Source organism: Micromys minutus (assembly GCF_963924665.1).
Source record: "Micromys minutus genome assembly, chromosome: 24".
NCBI lineage: Eukaryota > Metazoa > Chordata > Mammalia > Rodentia > Muridae > Micromys > Micromys minutus.
Genome location: NC_137959.1, coordinates 13,407,392 through 13,427,008, shown reverse-complemented (window position 1 = coordinate 13,427,008; position 19,617 = coordinate 13,407,392). Strand labels below are relative to the sequence as shown.

General features: G+C 38.9%; 1 protein-coding gene across 3 annotated transcripts in view; it reads right to left on the bottom strand.

Moving 5' to 3' along the window:
* Positions 1–1,634: 1,634 nt before the first annotated feature.
* The window catches only part of CYLD (CYLD lysine 63 deubiquitinase), a 45,586-nt gene continuing 27,603 nt past the window's right edge, over positions 1,635–19,617 (bottom strand). For all 3 annotated transcript variants that reach the window (XM_080937266.1, XM_080937268.1, XM_080937267.1), the window contains exons 8-17: positions 18,527–18,692; positions 17,555–17,696; positions 16,338–16,460; positions 14,453–14,544; positions 13,526–13,592; positions 9,948–10,080; positions 8,922–9,030; positions 8,074–8,192; positions 7,602–7,818; positions 1,635–6,345 (exon numbers count right to left, since the gene is read on the bottom strand). In XM_080937266.1, the coding sequence (XP_080793392.1) occupies positions 6,161–6,345; positions 7,602–7,818; positions 8,074–8,192; positions 8,922–9,030; positions 9,948–10,080; positions 13,526–13,592; positions 14,453–14,544; positions 16,338–16,460; positions 17,555–17,696; positions 18,527–18,692 (1,353 nt within the window). In that variant the 3' untranslated portion in view covers positions 1,635–6,160. The remainder of the gene's footprint in view (positions 6,346–7,601; positions 7,819–8,073; positions 8,193–8,921; positions 9,031–9,947; positions 10,081–13,525; positions 13,593–14,452; positions 14,545–16,337; positions 16,461–17,554; positions 17,697–18,526; positions 18,693–19,617) is intronic.

The window sequence follows — 19,617 nt, the reverse complement described above, 5'->3', positions numbered from 1 at the left end:
CCCTCAGCACTGGCAACCCACCCAGACATGCTCATCACCAACAGATGAAGACAGGCAGGAACCCAACCTGTCCTCCCCAGGGACACCTTTCCCTAGTCCCCCTGGAGGGCTATTCTTTATGACATTTGGAACAAATCTGGAGTTCACATTCTTGGAGTGTTTCCTAAACAAAACCAATAGTGTCTTCCTAATGCCCATATCTGTACTCTTTACACTTAAAAAAATTATGTGTATAGGTGTTTTGCCTACATGTAAGGCTGTGCACTGAGTTGTATCCAGTACCTGTGGAGACCAGAAGAGGGTGTCAGATCCCCCTGGGACCGGAGTTGCAGATGGCAAATGGGTGCTGGAGACTGAACTCAGTTCCAGTGGTAAAACAACCAGTGCTCATAACCCCTGAGCCATCTCTCCAGCCCCATGCTGGCATTCTTCATTCAAATCTTTTTCCGTCCTGCTTCTAAACTGTCTGTCCTAAATCATTCTAAGCCCGGGGATCTTTCTTGAAAATCTGGGCCAGCGGCTTCTCCATAGATTTTTTTTTTTCTACTTCCCCTCTAGAGCTGTGTCTACAGTCCTATCTTCCATTGAAGCAGAAGGTTCTCATTAGGAATGGTGTGTGGATTGCTTACCTTGAAAAACTGTCCATATGTGCTTCCTACTTGGCTGCACACTGGACTAGTAGAAAGAGCCCTGACAAATACCTACGTCTGGGCCATCTTCAGCTATTCCCATGGGCCTACATAAAGCACGTGTGTGCACTATAAATAAACCTGGTGTAGACCTTGTCTACAGCCAAGATGAAGAACCTTAGCTCTAGGCCCATCCTTCAGATTGTGTCGAGTCTAGCCAGAGGTCAAGGGTGAGACCAGAGTTCCTCTGGCTAGGTGAACTCTCTTCAACAAAGACTGGTTTTCACTTGCCTGTCCAGATCCACAGATGGGCAATACACATACTATCTCTGTCACATCAGTATGCCCAAGTGGAAGAATGAGAACTATGAAAATGTATGCCAACCTTTGAATCCAACAAGAACAGGTAGAGCTGCAGAACAGCCCACACTGTTATCAGCGGGTCCATCCAGCTGTGGCTTTTCTAAACAGAAGCCTTGACCTACTAGACTAGCAAAGCTCAGATCATTTCAGCTTCCCTTCCATTATGCAGTGAGTGGCTTGGCCTCCAGGGAAGGAGGACTTGTCACACATTTTGTTACTTAAAAGGAGCTTGGAGTAAAAATTTCCATCCCTAAAATGTCATGTGATATCCCTGGATATTACTGAGAAGCACCCATACCCTTGTAGCCTTTAGGCCCAGAGCTCACCCTCCGTAGTCAACAGCTCTGGACCACACCTACAGGTATAAGTTAAGGAGGAGCAACCTGTGGCTGGAAGCTTAGAGACTGCTGGCCATGAGCCATCTCCAGCACCAGGGTGGGGAGATGACAAGTGATGGCCCAGGGTCTAACGACTAGATCCTCAAACACTCCCTAGATGCACTGTGGGCTGGGATGTTCTATGAAGACAACTGTGGCTAGCATTTCCCAGGGAATTAATTTTAAGCACTCGAGAAGTTGTAAAGAACTGGTTCCTATGTTTCCCTAACTCCAAGACCCTTCCCCTAAAGAAATCAAGGAGAAAGAACCATAAAAACTGCATTTTAATGATACAGAAATAGTACATGGTACATTTCTTTTTACAGCAACACTACTCATCGCCAAGTTTAACAAAATTAAGGCTAAATTGGAGCATTCTGATAGTAAGGGGTTGTTCTATGTGATGTTATTCATTATTTTTTCCACAAACAAAAGGATGTCCTTCAGGCAAAAAGAATGCTGAACAAGATCCCAGAAAAGGAAATGGAATACAAAATGTGCTCCTTTGGGTCAGTTTGACCATAACCACCTCCCTGGGGATACCAGTGTGATTTTTTTTTAATGAATATTTTTGAAATAAAGAGGACTTTCCAGAGTTACCATTCCACAGTACAAGGCTATTTCATAATATGAAGCCAAAGACAGTTGTGTCTCCATTATAAATCCCTTTAGAATAAATGACTAAGGAAAGTCAACAGTGTTTAAAAGCACAGGGGAAGTGAGCCTGTGGTACCTGGAAGGATAATCCGTTCATTAACAGCCCTTTTCCCTCAATGAGAATGAGAACCAAAACGTGATGAAACAAACCCAACAGCACCGCAGGACAGAGGTCAGGACCCTGTGGCACTCACATATAAGCACTGCTATTTAAGGCCACCAGAAAGGGCTTGTCGTCCACACTGCAACTGTTCACTTCTCCTCGCCTGGCAAGCTCTGCTTCTCACCTTCTGGAACCACATTTGCACTCAAGAAAAACCCTTTAGCAACAAGAATTTATAACAAGACAAAAACATATCTCCCATAACGTCTCCACCCAATCAGAAAACCGACAGAAGCTCACACAGGAGCAAGAAGCCCCTCACAGGAAGCCATGCTTTGACAAGAGGGCCATGCCCAGCCACGGAAGCTTGAGCCCTGTCCTCTGCCATGAGAGGCACTCACAGCCTCCTCTAACCCCTTCTGCTCACTAGCTGCCACGGTAACATCCTCTTCCCACCCATCCTAGCTGCATTATGAGAGTAAAGAATGATTTCACTGGTGAAGAGCTTGGGGATGGTGCTGGAATCACCAAGGCCAAGGAAAACCACCTTGTTTTTTAATCGAAGGCTGCACGACCTACCTTCTCTAGGAAAGAAATCCTATTTACTGGGGGGAGGGGGATCTTTCCAAGAATCTAAATGTTTTTATTATTAAATAGTAGAAAGAAATAAGCTCAATGATTTTTTTCCCTACTTCTTTGGCTCCTGGAACCTCTATTTCTATAGAACTAGAGTGAAAGAAAACATCCAAGTAAGTGCCACTGAATATCCTGACACTGACGTATCTGCCCACAATTTCTAATCCCTCGGGCAACAGAGGGTAGGGGGGGACACATTCCAAATGCACTTCTATCATATGTAAATGCAGATCAGCACATAATCAATAGCCAGTCCTTCGCACATAAACTGCCTCCAGCAAGAAGTCAGATGTATCAGGCCTAGCCTGAAACCTGGACAATTTGTACTGCTTCCCTATCCAACTCCACATCCAACCCCCTCATCAGACAGAGCAAGACACTGAAGCTCAGGAAATCAAGGTATTGTTTGGCTACAGAGCAAGTGATGAGCAAAGAACCCAGGATTTTTGTCCCTTAGTCCTTTACACTAAGGTTACACTAGGTTGTGTTCCAAAGTGGTCCCCAGACATGCCTACCAAGACACGCCTGTCACCCACGCCTAGGCTAAAAAGTCACCAACAGATGCTCTGGTGTGGAAACTGAGAAGTAAGCTGTATGAGAGCAGGCCCCGGTCCCTAGGCTCTGTGCCATATGCTAGTCACTTAATAACTGTCCCCTACACACTTGCTGGCAGTTACTCACAAAGGCCAATACTGGGTTCTGCACTCCCATTTCGGGGTAGGAAGATGCAAACAGAAGCATGCTTGTGTAGCTGCTTTCTAAGACTCAGCTGGGAAGGCTGCTGTCCCAGATTTATGGAAATAAGCAGAAAATCGAGGCGTTCCATAAGAGTCAGTCCTTTGTCCTCCTCTGTGCTCGAGAGAATGTAGCAAAAAGAATGAGTCAGAGGTAAGAGGAGCCTGGCTATTTACCTGAGCACTTGGCAAACATAATAAAGCCCACGCTACTCTGAGGATAAGATGCATAGTAACTACCAACAGTGTACTCTACAGATACCTTGCTCTGTTTTTCAATGCATTTCCCAACTTGGAAAACACTACTTTGCGAACTGTGCTGGACTCTTATGAAGGGCTTGACACTTTGTAGTTTCTGTATTAAAAATGTGTCTAGGCCCCTTCCCTCTCCCTTTGTCCATTCTCCTGGCTCTCCATATATATATATATATATATGGATTTGCCTCACAGTCGAGAAATACAAATTCTTGTATTTTCTATTTGTAGCTATGGATCCTAAACTTGTTGCAAGTAAAACAACCCTACTATACTACCATCTTGATCAAAGGACAATTAAAACATTTTAAAAGGCAATGGGAAAACAGTAGAGAAAACCTAAGATAAAAAATTAAATTAATCCACAGGCACAAGGGTTATCTGTATCACATAGTCCAACCCTACTGCCCCAGGGGCAACCCAGGCTCTGCTGGGACAAGGAACGAGGAGGGGCTTTATCCAGAGGGACAAGAAGGCCTGGGGGGGGCTCCAGCTGGTCTGTGGTCCTTAGGCCTCCCCAGCCACTGAAAGCGGGCCCTGCACTGTGTGCCCCTACCCACCCACTACTGCTAAAGAACACAGAGTGCAATTTCGAGAAAATCTTGCTAAGGATTGCCTGTGGGCACGGCTCTCCTCATTCACAAAGTGCCACCCCAACTTCTGGACCACTGCAAATAAGCTTTCAGTCCTCTGCTCGCAAAACCAAGTAGCCAGTCTTTTTGCACATGGATTTTGCCTCCATTTCTGAAATTAAACCAACCAACCAACAAACAAACAAACAAAAGCTTTCCCTCCCCACCAGGGGAGCCTTCCACTGTTAAGCCAGGCTTGTCCACATACAGAGTCCTTTCAAAGTCACACTAACAGACTCATTCTGGTCAGCGTGTGAGCTCAGGCCCAGTGCTCACCACTGTCACCCGTCCCAGGACGACGCAGGCAAGACCAGCCCACAGCTGGATGCCTTTACTACCACACAGACTTAGGCACTCAGCTATATAAAGTCTGTGCACAATATATGTACTTTTCCATTGCAAAAGTACAAAGATTACAAGATGGAAGAGTTTTGTGCATTGTGATTTATAAAGCTAATATACACCGGCAAAATGGAATAATAAAACCAAGGAGTAAAGTGCCTTTAAAATAACAGCAATATTTATAGACTCTTTTGACATTAAATCTTTTATAAAGCCATATGCTACAAGTATAACACCTTCTCTTTCTGTAAGGTTGACATTATTTAGAGAGACAGCCATACCACAAAATAATACTCAGACAACAAGCACTCCACAGCATCCACCAGTCTATAGACTACAAGCAGTCCTAAGATGGCATCCATTCTTCCCTTCTTCAATCAGGACGAAGCTGTCACCGACACTCCAGTAACATGCTGATGTGGTTGTCATTGTTTCAAGTCACACCAAACTGACATCAGAGAGTACAAGGTTCTTCGATCAAACAAAAAAAATCAGTCTTATTTAAATTAAGAGAAAGTCACTTAAACTGAAAAGAAAATAATTTACTTGAGATGAGAGTTTAAGTACCTAACACATTTTCAGAGAAATGTTGGCACTGTCTCTGAGCCAACTTTACTTTCTCTGGACTGTGTATCTGTGTAAGAATATATAATTTACTTATCACTCAGTCATTTCAGAAACCTCTGCATCTCGTCCCATAATTAGGAGTCCCTACAGAAAACCTGGTTAGTGACAGTTGTTCCTATGACAAAGATGCTAGCTAGCTTTGTGCCCTAATCCTCCAGGGACACATCAAAACTGGACAGTCAACTCATTTGTCTCAAAACCAGAACAAATTAAAAAATAACACCATCAAAGGAAGTTCAGCATGTTCTGACCACTGCTGCAGGAACACAGAAACTCAGTAAAGTACAGACATGCAGGAAATCAGCACTATATAGGAAAATTAACAATTAAACTCAGCACACCTTCAACAACTGGAGTAAAGGTAGACTTAGTTAAACCATATTATGTCTTTCTCAAGGCAATCATTAGCTACAAAAGAAAATTGATTTCATATCCTTGGTCCATAAGAAGAAATATTTATTTACATCCTCAATGGACTAAAAGAGATTTTAGATGTCACAATTTAAATTGTATGCTTCCAAAAATATTGTATCATCAATGCAGTTAACTTAAAGTTTCAAATATTAATAACTTCATTTAGACTTCTTAAAAAATCAACACAAACATACTTCCTAGAGTGCAAAATGCTTCTTATTAAATACTTCAGGAACACAAAAGCAATTTGTTTGGAAACACAGGAATCCTTTGCTGAAGGGCCATCATCACAAGAGACACCCATTGCCGGCAATGGGCGCCAGACAGAAGCGCCAGCGGAAGACACAGCGCTGAGTCTGTGCTCGGCCTCTGCCCACTTCAGATGACCTGGTTATTTGTACAAGCTCATGGTCGGACTCTGGTACATGCACATGTATGCATCGCAAAGAAGTCTGCGTGCACAGCCTTGAATCCTTCTGGAGTCCAAAGAGTGCAGGTCCTCCAGAGACATCTTCAAGTACTCTCCCACTTCTGGGCAGGGCGTCACTTGTGGAATGTTGAAGCCATTCTGACCACCTAGAGAGAAGGGGAAGGGACATCTCTTTAGGGAAGTGAACTTCTAAGTCCTCTTGGCACCCTGTCCTACCAGAACAATTTTACTAACCTAGAATTTAATGGTACTGACTCTCAGAATTGAGGGAAAAAATTACAGTTTCCTTGGCTTCTGAGAGGGTTCTACAGGCAAAAGTGACTCAAACTGGTGAAAGGACACATATTAGGACAGGTCTGGTTTGCAGGCCAAAACCCATTGTAAGCACACACAATCTTGACTCCTCACACCTGCATGTCCCTCTCGTACACTAATAGCCTGACACTCCTTTCCACAAAAAAGAAATTGACAAATCTAGTAAGGCACACTGCTGTTTCCCTGTGCTTTAAGAACTCTTGAAATGATTTGTTTACATACTAATCAACAGACTTCGTGTGTGATGACTGGATTATGGAAAGCCTGTTTGGTTTTACTCTTCCAAGTGCTTTCCTAGATGTTGTGCTACTAATGCTAACTGGGTGAGCACATGCACAGGAGCTGGGAAGAGATGGAAAACTGTTGTTCTTGTGTCTCTGGTCATTGGAGAGCCATACTAGAAGACCTTAGGGACTAGAGCTTGGGAGAATACTGTAGAGAAAATGGGGTGTGTGCATGTGTAGGGGGATATACTGTGACAAGCATTTCACTACCAAACCTTTTTGAGGTTCTGACTCTGAGCTGTGTATTAAGTAATAACTAAGCTTCCTAGAAACAGCTCATTGGATAAAGGTTTCTTCATGAAATGGAATGCAGGCCATCAGGAAGAAGGATTTAAATGCAGACCATACAACTGTCACCACTTTAAACTTGAAGACAACAGAAAAGCAGGCATAACTTCTAAGACTGCAGTATTCCCACTGAGCTTGGCATACAGGTGCTCAGTAAATGGCTACTACAGTGTGTACAAAACTGAAAGACAGTAGATGGAAAATCAGCTCTAAAGGAAGAATTTTAGGATTATTTTTCTTTGGGAGGGACAAACTGAAACAGGTTCTCAAGTGTAATTACACATTGGCCTCTAATTCACAATCCACTATCTCCCAAGTGTAGATAGCACTCCTTAACAAATCTGTGTAGGTGCCAAGATGTCACAATATTATCGTTCCTTAGTTTGGGTAGCAGAATTATTAATACACTTTAAAGATTAAAAGTGTCTGTCACACCATGTTATTCCTTAAAGAATTTTCTCACAAAACACCCTATTACTTCACACAAGTACTCTCACTAGGAAGGTTTTCAATACCATCTCTGTCAGCCATGCTGTCAAAGAAGAGCCAAGCAGAGTCATCCTTCCCGTACTTCACAAAAGCAACATAATGGCTCGTTTCTATGCAGAGAACAGCAAATAACTCCATCTTCTGATATGGGATACAGCCATGTCTCCAGTCCCAGTCAGGCAAGTCCTTGGGAAGTGATACTGGATGGTAAGTATGATTCAGCCTCCTGGGATGAAGGTGAACCTAAAAAGGACCATGAAGAAAATGTCACACATGAGCTAATATCATATTTCAAGGGAGCAGAAATATTTCTAGCCACTTTCACTGAGCACATCTCTTATAAACACAGCCAAGTACTACTTCTCTCTTACACGCCAGCAGAACAGACATATTTATTGTGAATATACTTCGATTCTGAAAGGCTTTCAAGTCCTGAAATGCTCTAGACCGTCAGTAGCTGATTGTACAGGGCACATCCACCAGGGGAGTGCGGATTACCTGAGTACTGCAGGTCTTACAGAACTGCTTGATCTTCCCTGCTGAGATATCCGGGTCATCATAGCATTCTCTACACTCATACATCGCAAGTCCTCCACAGATTCGGCACTGCCTGGGAGCTGCCATATGCAGAAAGGAGAAGAAGAAACCTTTAAAAAGGTATTCTGTCACTAAAAATAAAAGGTATACTTTCAAAAGACGAGTGCTCAGGGTGGGAGGTGGCTAGCCCCCTCTGGTCCTCTTAAAATTTCATTTGGATTTCCTGTGTTTGTAATCTTTTAGGTTATTTTCCCCAAATAACCATTTTTGAGAACCTATTCTAAGACTGTTTCTCTGGTCATAAAACATCCAAAAGATATAAAGAAAGTATAAAGAAAGCTGATTGTGCATATAATCTTAATCAACAAGATATAACCACTGTCATTACTATAAACTTTCTCTAACACTTGTATGTCTGAATATCTATATATCTATATACCTGTGTGCATCCAGGTACATGTGTATTTCACACATCTCCCATTCAGCCTCTCAGTGCGCCTTCCCTTCCACTTACAACAGTTTCCATGTGTGCTGTCCTCAAACCCATGTGTTTAATGGTAGTGGTTCTATTGTTATGAAGAATAATCCAATTAACCTCTGGCCTCTTACTAACATCTACTCGTCTAATTTCTTAGCATAAAGTGTTTATTTTTAACCTCTACTCTTTTCAGAATAAATTCTCAGCACTCAACTTGTTGGCTTAATATGTCCAAGCTCTTCACATACTGAACTGCCTGCCAAAGTACTATATCTACAACTAATGAGAAGCCCAGGATGACTATTCCTAAAACGAAGGACTGTATACTTACTGTCTTCAAGTAGATCTGTTATATTTAATTCCAGAGAAGGAAAAATTTTTTTAAATAGCTTAAAATCTTTTCCAAATCGAGGCATCTGGATAATCAAGCAGGATGGTGCCTAAATAATAATAATAATAATAATAATAATAATAATAATAATAATAATAATAATAACAACAACAACAAAAAATAAGACACATCATTTTAGAAATCAAAGTCCTAAGGGGCTGGGAACTCAGCTTAGAATAGTAGCATGCCCACAGCCTTGGGTCTTATCCCCTGCACTAGGAAAAAAAATACAAAAACAAATTTCCCTAGGAAACTGAAGCAGTCACAGCTGTCAAACCCAGCAGTGGTCTCAGCACAGTGCTGGTGGCCCACATGTGAATATGCGGTGCGGACGCAGAGCAGCAGTGAGCTACAGGATCTCCAGACTCCCTGTCAGACATCATCATAGAGGATGCTATCTATATATCAGCAAAGTGAGTGAGATGACCACCTTAGAGATGAACGTGCCAGCAACAGACCACAGCAGGCACTGTTCAGGTAAAAAAAGTCTCCTATTGTATTCATTAACAAACCCACACACAAGAACTTACTGGTATTTTATCTTTAACAAAGGAGAAATGTAGCTTTACCTTTGAAGTGTTTAGATAACATGCTTGGGTAAAATGACAACTAAAAACATAAACATTCATACTTATGTGCACATCTTTGGAATTAAACTATTTAAAACTCTTCAAGCTAAACACTAGCTTTTCCCCTACTTTGCACCTAAATTCAAAACATCTCAACCTAAGCTAAAGAGCTTTCTTTAAAAAGATCAAAGTTGGAACACAATTTTTTGTATGTTTTCTTAACAGTGTGTATTTCAAACTATTCTTGGTTAAAACACGGTGAGAGCTGGGTGTGGTTCAGTAGGGCAGCACTCAGGGTGTTATGTACAAAACCCTGAGTTTACCATCCCCTACTGGCCACTGCTAAGAAATAAAACAACAACAACAACAACAACAACAACAAAACAGAATCACTCACCTCTGCAAATTTCAGGTTGCTGTTGATAAAAGACCATTCTAATAACTGTTGAATTGTGGGTACTCCAACTTTCTCATTTTTTTCCATAAAAATTTGATAGAAGTTACAGTCTTGAACTTTTTGACCTGCTGACCTAGGAACATCAGAAACAATGAACATAAGCTATCTATTAAATGCTGGAATCAGCAGATGTTCAGAACACATGTGATAAGCCTAGCACGAGAGAGCATTGCTGTAATCAGTCTTGGAGAGGCAGAGACAGGAGGATCCAAGGGTGCTTGCTGGCCAGCCAGTCTAGAGCAATGGGTAGCCTCCCTGTTTCATAAGTAAATAAATAAAAAACAAAAAATAAAATAAAATAAATGCTTGAATCAGAATACCAAGCCAGCTGGCAGGACCTGAGGATATGACACCATGATGCTGATGTGCAGCTCTGGATCGTCCAAATGCCAGGTAAAAGACAATGACTTGAATGAGATGATTCAATGCACTTATGCAGAAGACCTCATAAATTATTCCTTCTGCCTTATCCATAAATTATTTACAAGTTCTCTCTGTGATCACAAGAAAAATTTAGACTAATATCCCAGTCAAGAAATACTATGTGAACAATAATCAGTTTGAGTCTCCCTCCAAATCTAGAAGGCAGTAAGCCACTTTTAATAATTAAGGCAAATGCTCAAATGCCTCAATGAAGACTCTCAGACCTTCTAGTCCAACCTTTTTACTCCGTAAAATAAAGGCCCTAAGAGGTTGAGAAGGACAATTTTCTAGCAAGCTAAGCAGCACAAGGTGTGAAGCCCAGGGACCCTAACAACTGTCCTCTAGCCTTGTAGCTATGAGGTGCTCTTTAGATGGTCACCCACTGACTTGATAAATACCAAGGAAATGTCTACAAATACCTATCATAGTGAGACACTGTAACATCTCCCGTCCCTTAACATCTTAGTAGGAAACCTTAAAACTAACACTACTAAGAAGTTGTTTTTTTTTTTTAATCTTTCATACTATTTATCTTTTTAAAAAAAAAAAAAAAACAGAATGTCTGGGCTAGAAATACACACACACTGGAGCTCTTCCAACCACAAAGGATAAAGTATATCAATCATAGAAAAATGAATGCAATTAGAAATAACCATATTAAGCCAACTAAGACAGTTTTATAAAGAGAAATAATATATGTTTTCCCTCATTTATAGTTCCTAGATTTTATATAGATATGTACAAAGCATTTATGTGTTTATGACATGAACGTATTATAAAGCTGTCTAGGAACAATGGGACTAACAGGAGAAAGATGTGAAAAGGGATGGAGGTATGGGGAAAGCACAGTAAACATACGAAAGAGTTTGTGGAATTTTTAGAAAATTATAAAAAGAATTAAATAACTACAGCTAGAGTTTTAGAAAGTCTGAAAAAAAAACAAACTACAGAGTCATAACAAAGTTGTGAAATTGTACCAAGCCATGCTAGTTTGGTTGTATTCTTCGCTAGAGACAAGCCAAGAACACAGGAACATAAATTTGGTAACTTTTAAAAAATGGACATCTATATTTTATAAGTATTAATATAAAAACTCATGGATTGATGTGGTTTGGGTCTATCTGTCTTTGTGGTACAGACCATAATAGGTGGGTCCTGAGGTCCTGTACTCACTCATCTAAGAATACCCAAATCCTACAGCTCCATGGTGAGCATGTGGGGCTCATGATGTCCTCACTGGTGCTGCAAGGAGCTTGGATGGCCCTGCCTTAGTGTCCACAGTCATGGGGTCATCCGGCTTTGGTCGGACCTTTTCTTGCTCTGTCCCCAACTCCTACTTTTGGGAATGAGAAGCTTCCCCTGCACCACTATAAGTTAGAAGTTAAAACTTGTTTATTGATTTTTTTCAGGGGCTCACAGTTTTAAAAGACTATACATTTAAACAGTGTTGAAATTATTAAAGATCATGAAGACTTCTGAAGTTAGAATGAATATATTCTGAATTAAAGATGACCAAAAGTCTACAGGGATGAGAAGTAAAAGGTAATAGTTTTAAAATTGTGTGTTTGGGGCTAGAGAAAGAGCTCATCCACTAAAAGCCAAAAACAGGGCTGGAGAGAATGCTCAGCGGTTAAGAGCATATTGATGGTGTCGGAGAGACCAGAGTTCACGAACCAAACCAATGACTCATTTCAGTGAACACTTGTAAGTGAAGAAGTGTGGTCAGAAGGATATACTGTGGGACACACTGTGACACTACAGTTTCCAAGATGACATGTTTTCTATGCTTTGGTGTGTGTGTGTGTGTGTGTGTGTGTGTGAGTGTGAGTGTTTTATTTTGGGGGGAAGTTCAAGGGCAGATATGAAGGGGTGGGGAGATGAGCAGGCTTAAGGTGCATGATGTGAAACTCACAAGGTCAATAAAAAGTTTTAAAAAAAACCCACCAGAATTTTTACCCACTTTATTTTGCAGAAAACTCTAAAATCATTTTCTTGACTTTCAAAAAAAGAAAAAAAGGCAATAGGCTAAGACTTCATCAACATTCGAGTTACTTTGTGAGACACTAACTCCTAATTATCTAGCCTCATTACTGACCAAATCTACCTTTCAACTCACTGTAAATCTTCTCTTAACTCTACTTTTAAAAAATTGCTTGCAGCCTATTTTTCTTTCCTAAAACATAAAAGTTTCCATCTTCTATATACTTGACGGAATAAAAAATGTTACAGACTTTTCCATGATTACTTTTTACTTGGCTACATTATAAACTCTTTTGTTAATTCTCTCTGATTTTCTAGGCACACAGAAAGCCATGGCAACTCTGACTTGTTGATAAGTATGTACACTAGATGGTTTAGACATCATGTTATTTCATTTGTTAGAAACTCCAAAGCAGTACCAAACTTTAACTGTGGTACTTTCCTTGTTCCCAAAGTCAGTTTAACATTGGTTCAAACTGTATCACTTAAACACAAAGGTAAGAAAACTCATCAGTGTTTGGCTCCTAAGGAAGCAGATAGAATACTTCTAAGATTTTCAACAGAGAAACCAAGATTGAAATCAAGAGGGGTCTACCATTGTGACCTCTCCAATGACCCAGGAAGCACAGACATTTAGAATATCTCACTAAGAACTGTACCATAGTAAACTCAGGTAATTCTTCCAACATGGGGAGAAGGAAGAGATCAAGTTACTAAACTGAGGGGCAGAGAGCTAATTTAAGGATAAGGTTTGTAAGTGACAGGAAGTCAAAAACAATGTTCTCAGGTGATTTCTTTCTTATTTTTTTTAAATTCAATTAGAATAAGATTTTCTTTAAAAGTTTAACTAAGTTTCCAAAATATTCACATTCAATTGCATAAGTAAATAATTTGTGGGCACATCTGTCATTAGGGCTAATAAAAGGACAGGTTCAGCCTGTGCTCTGCACAATAAATGTAGCTCCTGGAAAGGATGGCAGCGGGTGAAACCCACACCTGTTCCTGCAATGCTTAACCTTGCTCAGATGACACTGATGACTCTCAGTAAGGACTGCATTCCTGTTGAGGGATGGCAATGGAAAAGATTCCAGTACTTCAGACAGCTTGAGAGTTACCTTATTTTTAACAATGGTTCAACCCTTAAAATATCATGAAACAGGATATTTAGAAATTCTTCAGGATCTAAAAGAAAATTTTAAAAAATCAAGTAAATCGCAGGCAAAATTTAAAAGCCATTCTATTCTTTATGACAGACATATTTCTACACTGAACTTAATTTCATTCCTTCAATATTATTTTACTTAAAAGTTTAGTCTTTTCAAACTTTCCTAACAAGGGAAAACTTTCACTTACAGGTTATAATACAATGTTACTTTTTCATTCTGTTGTCATGCTGTCCCTTTAGCAAAATATATTTGTTCACTCACAGTGAAATCATTTCTATGTCTTTTGAGGTGTTTCAGTAAAATGCCTAAAATAAACACCATTTCCTTCTATTGAAGTAATTACCATGTGTATAAATATCATAGCTGACTACAGTATACTGGTAACAATGTTTCAGTTGTGAGTAGACAGAAACACTGTCCAGCTGCTCCACAGCTCTGTTCAACAAAGAGCATGGATGGGAAACTGTGAGTGGCTCAGGACACCCTCACCACAGGAGGAAAGGCAACTCCAGACACTATTGCTGCTGGCAGGGACTTTAGTCATCTACTGTAGATAAAGCCAGCCAGTTTCTTAATAAGTTTTTTTTACTACAAATCACAGTCACTTTGGAAGAGAAGAATCATTTACAATACCAGGAGAGATTTACATGTCAGGTAGAAAAGAATTTTTTTCATTTATTTATATAGTGCAGGAAATCAAACCCAGGGTCTCCTGCATACTCTACCACTGAGATATCTATCCTTAGCCCTCTCAAATAATTATAATTTAATATTGACCTTTAAAGTAAAACAGACAAATTATTCAGGAAATAATTTAACATATTGTTTATTAATATATTTTTAAGTTATTTTCAATGCATAACTTAGAAAAGTCACCTTTTTCTTCAGAGGTAAATCCTGATGCAGCCTCAACTTTTTCAAGTATTTTCCTCAGTTTCATAATCTTTGTGGCACATACATATCCATATCTATGTCGATAAAAATGAATTAACTGACACTGGCACAGTGAACCATATGACACATCTTAATAATCAAATACTTTCCATACAATTCTAACATCTGAAGCAAATCAATAGACTAGGCAGTTATTTTAAAAATATAACTGAAGGCTTCTTACTAAACTTTGAAAAGTGAAAGACTGAGAACCAGAATTGTCCCCAGATACTATTAAACATAACTACCATGCACTAATAAAACTCTAAAATATTTTTAAAGTCTTGGTGAATTTTTTAGTAACATTTTCTTATTTATTATTAAAATACTTATTTTATAAGAGAATGACCACATTTTAGAAAAGTCACTTTAATATGTAGAATAAGAGACATGAAAAAGAAAACTGATGAAATACTAAAAATCTAAGTCTGCAATCAAACCAGTCAACATAATGAAATTCTCTTTGATTATAGGAGACTATGGGTTAACAGAGCAGTGAGAGCCAGCTGATCACTAACCATGTACCTGCTGTTGTTAACTCCACTAAACACCTACCACTCATGTCAAAACGTGTTTGCCACTGGGAATACAAAAGGAGAGATTAAACAAACACCAAACCAAACCCAACAACAACAAAAATCTGCTTTTGAGAAGCTTGCAATAAAGCAAAACCTGTATCCAAGCTACATGTAGTTTGTAGACATGGTTAATAGATCCCAAATTTCTCAGCTCAACTGATCCTGCCTCAGCCTCTTAAGCTAGCAAGTGCTTGGATTACAGGTGAACAGTATACCACTGTGTCTGGCAAGCCACATCCTGATTTTACAGGCCATCTGACCATCTCTTGGTGTAGAGTGGGTGACAAAGTATGCCAACTACAGTTCCAGACTTCCTGAACAATACTAAGCAAAGAATACTATATGACGTTTATTACGAAAAGTCTACCACAGAAAGGCTTACAGTGTTTTAAAAAGAAGGAAGTCTGTGATAATACCCCTTGTCATTGATTTGATCTGTACTGACAGATCTGTACCATTTATACAGTGAAAGAAAAAATCTGAAGAGTTAAAATTTGCATAAGACAAAAAAATTAATGTGAAAATCAAAGCACATATTTATTTTAAAGGGTAAAATGACTACAGAATTTAAGGAAATCAAGTATCCAAATAGAGAAATTATTCTTTTATTTTCTTAGTTTTGTGACATAGTAGGACATTTGGAATACTCCTTTTATTTCCATATTTTATTGTTTTTTTAAAATATATTAAATTAATTTTTATTTTCATTGTTAAGAAAAGTATATTACAAAACTTAAACTGATCACAATTGGTCGTTAAATTGCACAGTTTATTCTCTGTCTTTCTGGCCTATTTGTTTCATGATCATTGAATGACTGAACCTTCATCACTTAAACATCTTATGATGTTATCACATGTCACTAATGTCATGTAACAAAGTCTTCCCACATGGTCTTCTGTACAACTACAACTCACCTTAGCAAAGCAAAGGAAGACCTAACTATATTCTCTTAAACAAACATCATATTACTATAATGCACCTCATCTGCTTTTCGTACAGTATTATTACTAACTTGTAATACATGATACTAAACGATTCACATCATTTCAAAGAATATATTATATATACTGAAATAAACACAGGCAGAAGACTAAAGGTTTTAAAAAGTCAATATATCATTAGGAATAATTTCTGTTCATCTGTTTTTACTATATGAGCACACAGTAAGAATTAATTACTACAAAAAAAAAAAAAAAAAAAAAAAAACAGCAAACAGAACACCACCTAAAGACAAAACACATGTACTTACATTCTCAGAGGATTAACTATCTCTGTCCTGAGTAGCTCTTGAGTCTCACTATAATACTCTACATCATTCTTCTCTTTGGGTCTAAGTAACACAGTGTCCAGGGCAGAACTAAAAGCAAATAAGCTGCAAAGTAAAAAATAAAATTCCCTTATGCTATCAATACATTGATATTTGAGAAAGATTCTTAAAGGAATCAGGAGAGAAAGAGAAACGGTGTAGGGAGCAGTGGCATAATGATTCATGTCAGACAGCAGAGGTTTGTGTTCAGCCATTAGCGCCCACGGACCCTCAAGTTCCAGACCACAGGATAAAGACATGCCAGGGAATATTTTGAAAAGAGCCTGTTTACAGAAGCCATGAAAAGTCTCCCTCTCCCTCTCCTTCTCCATCCCTCCCTTTCTTCCCCCCCAACCCCCCTCTCTCACGAGCACACATACACACACACACACACATATACAGAGAGAGAGAGAGAGAGAGAGAGAGAGAGAGAGAGAGAGCGCACTAGTTAGGACAAATACATCTTGCTCTCCTGAGACATGCACTTCTATAAAATAACTTGTAAGTGACTAGCAGCAGAAACTTACTGGTATCAAAGAATATAACATTTGGCTTAAACAGACTTTTTATCAGGAAATCTAACTATTATAACAATGTTGTACGGTTTGTTTAATCAGAAGTATCCTACCAAGCAAACGACCCACAGCCTCTATTCTGTTCTCCACTTGGGAAGCCCCACACCCACGCTAACCTCCCGGCTCTGCAGCATAGCTTACAGAGCAGAGCGGGCAGAGCCACAGAGTTTATCTGGCAGTGTACGATCCTTAAGGCCTCAGATTCATGGTTCAATCTTCAGAGCTTAATGTTCCTTGTATTACTCACTTCACTTGAGGGAAAATGACACAAAGGAGGACAACAGTGATCCCATGAGAAATAATTTTTAATATTGAGTTTCTATGATCACCTTGATATACTGAAGCATACACATACATCCCGATGGTTTATTGCCACTTGCCTGGCTCACTCACATGCAGTCTACTACATTGGAAGCAAAGGATCAGCTCTATAACTCATTACTCACTAAAGTATTTCTATATTAGTTTTTTAAGTCTAGAAATAAGATATGAAACTCTTTAGCTGCCAAGGACCAAATCTTGTGATCCTTCCTAACTCCCAGACATAAACACTATCTACACCTACTGCAGAAAACATGAACTTACCAGAATAAAGTTGAGTCTAAGTAACAAGAATTGTAATGGCCCTGGATGCCTTTCTTTTTTCCAATCATTATCTCTAAACCTTCCTTTTCCATTTTAGGTGGAGTATTTTCTTCTACTACTTCACTTAAGTAGCCCCCAAATGCTGAAAAGGTACAAAAATAAAAATAATTATTTTAAACCATGATAGTATATATTCATATTCATTGCACATGTATATGACATCATTTAAAATATATTTTGACATCCTGTGCAAAGTTTTTCAACTGCTAGTTATCTGGGTTTATAAAAATGCTATTATTCACGTTCAACACTGCTTCTTCCATATAGAACCTAGAAAATTAAGTCAATTAAGTACCTGTCAAATATAAACTCAGTGACTTGGCCAAAATGTTTCATTTTCAAGTGTGAGAAGAAAACAAAAATTTCCAAATTGCTCTTCAGCATTTAGAAAAATATTTTTCATAATGATGGTTTCCCTGTTTACCCCTGCTTGACTCTCAGTACTGTCCATAATTGGGAAAGGCCAGCATCAGCAAGCTGATGACAAGTGATAAAAAGAGACACCCTCCACCTGTCAAGCACATTGTGTCCCCAGACTCTATCAGATTTCCTCATGCCTAATGAGGTGCTTAAACAATATGTTGAAGGGAAATTAATACTAAAAGGACCACACTTTCATTTTTACTACCCATATTGTCAAAAATTATATGTCTATAATCACTACAAGAGAAGAAAAGACAAACCCTACTTTTCATCCCTTAATTCCTAAACACTTTTCTTAACACCTTTTTTAATGTATCTCCTCTTAGGACAACATTCTTATGCACCACGTTACCATGTTACAATCGTTAACAACTTAGAAACTTGATGAACATTGGTGGAAATCATTTAAACACTGTTAGCCTCAGATACTGAAAAGCAGCATGAAATAGTCATTCCAGATGGGTAAATAAATTAAAAGTATCCAAGTACCTAAAGAGTTACACCTTTCAATCTGATTGGAAACAGGCTGCAAGGATGCAAACCTAGAGTCCGGTCTGCAGCTCTTCAGTTTCACAAACAGTGCCTTCTTCAGGGCACAGGTGAAATAGCGCGTGCCCCTGAAAGTTCCATCTGTACAACCTGCGCATTCATCTTCCTGGAAAAGAAAGGCTTCTTCAGTATGTGGGACACTGCACCTTGCAAAAGGAGCAGAGAAGAACTACGGCACTTACACTTCGTCTGAATTCCTTCATCAAATCTGTACTGAACAGAACAGCATCAAGAACAGGGACTAACTCTCAGCTAGTGGTTTAAGAAGACAACTCTTTGGCCCATCAGGAAGTACTTCATGAATTTCCTTTCAAAATAAGTACTCAGAGCTTCCTGGGTTTACTGACTTACCCTGAGCCATTTCAAAAGTATTAAGATCATTGGGCAGGAGGAGATAAGGCTATCTAGTTCCTCACCATCAGGATAATAAGTGACAAAAGTTAAACAGAAACCACATCAAGGTAAAAGTTAAGTTTATTCAAGTTCCTCATCCCAGATTATGAAATATCAAACACTATGCTTTTCTAATCTCCAAAGGGAAAAAGCCTTTCTTTCTACCAAAGGCCTCTGAACATGATTAATTGTAATGCCAATCATATTAGAGAAGGCCAAGGAATAAGAAGAAAAGCTGGTAATTGCTTTGTTAGCTTCATTATGCTTATAAGGAAGCTAAATAGTCTAGCCTAAAACTCAGTCTACTCCTAGATCACTGACAAACAAACATAAGGAAAAAGTAAGGCAGTAGCTTAAGGAATGGCAAAGGGTGACTGAAGCTAGGCAACACAGTAAGAATATATTCTCTATTACTGGCATATATGTATACATACATATACATATATGTATACATATACATATGCGGTCACATATAATGTATTATATGTGTGTGTATATATATACATATATGTATATGTGTATATATATGTGTATATATATATGTATATATATATGCATATATATATATATATATATATATATATATATATATATATATATATATATATATAAAATGATTTCCCAAGAAATTATCTAAT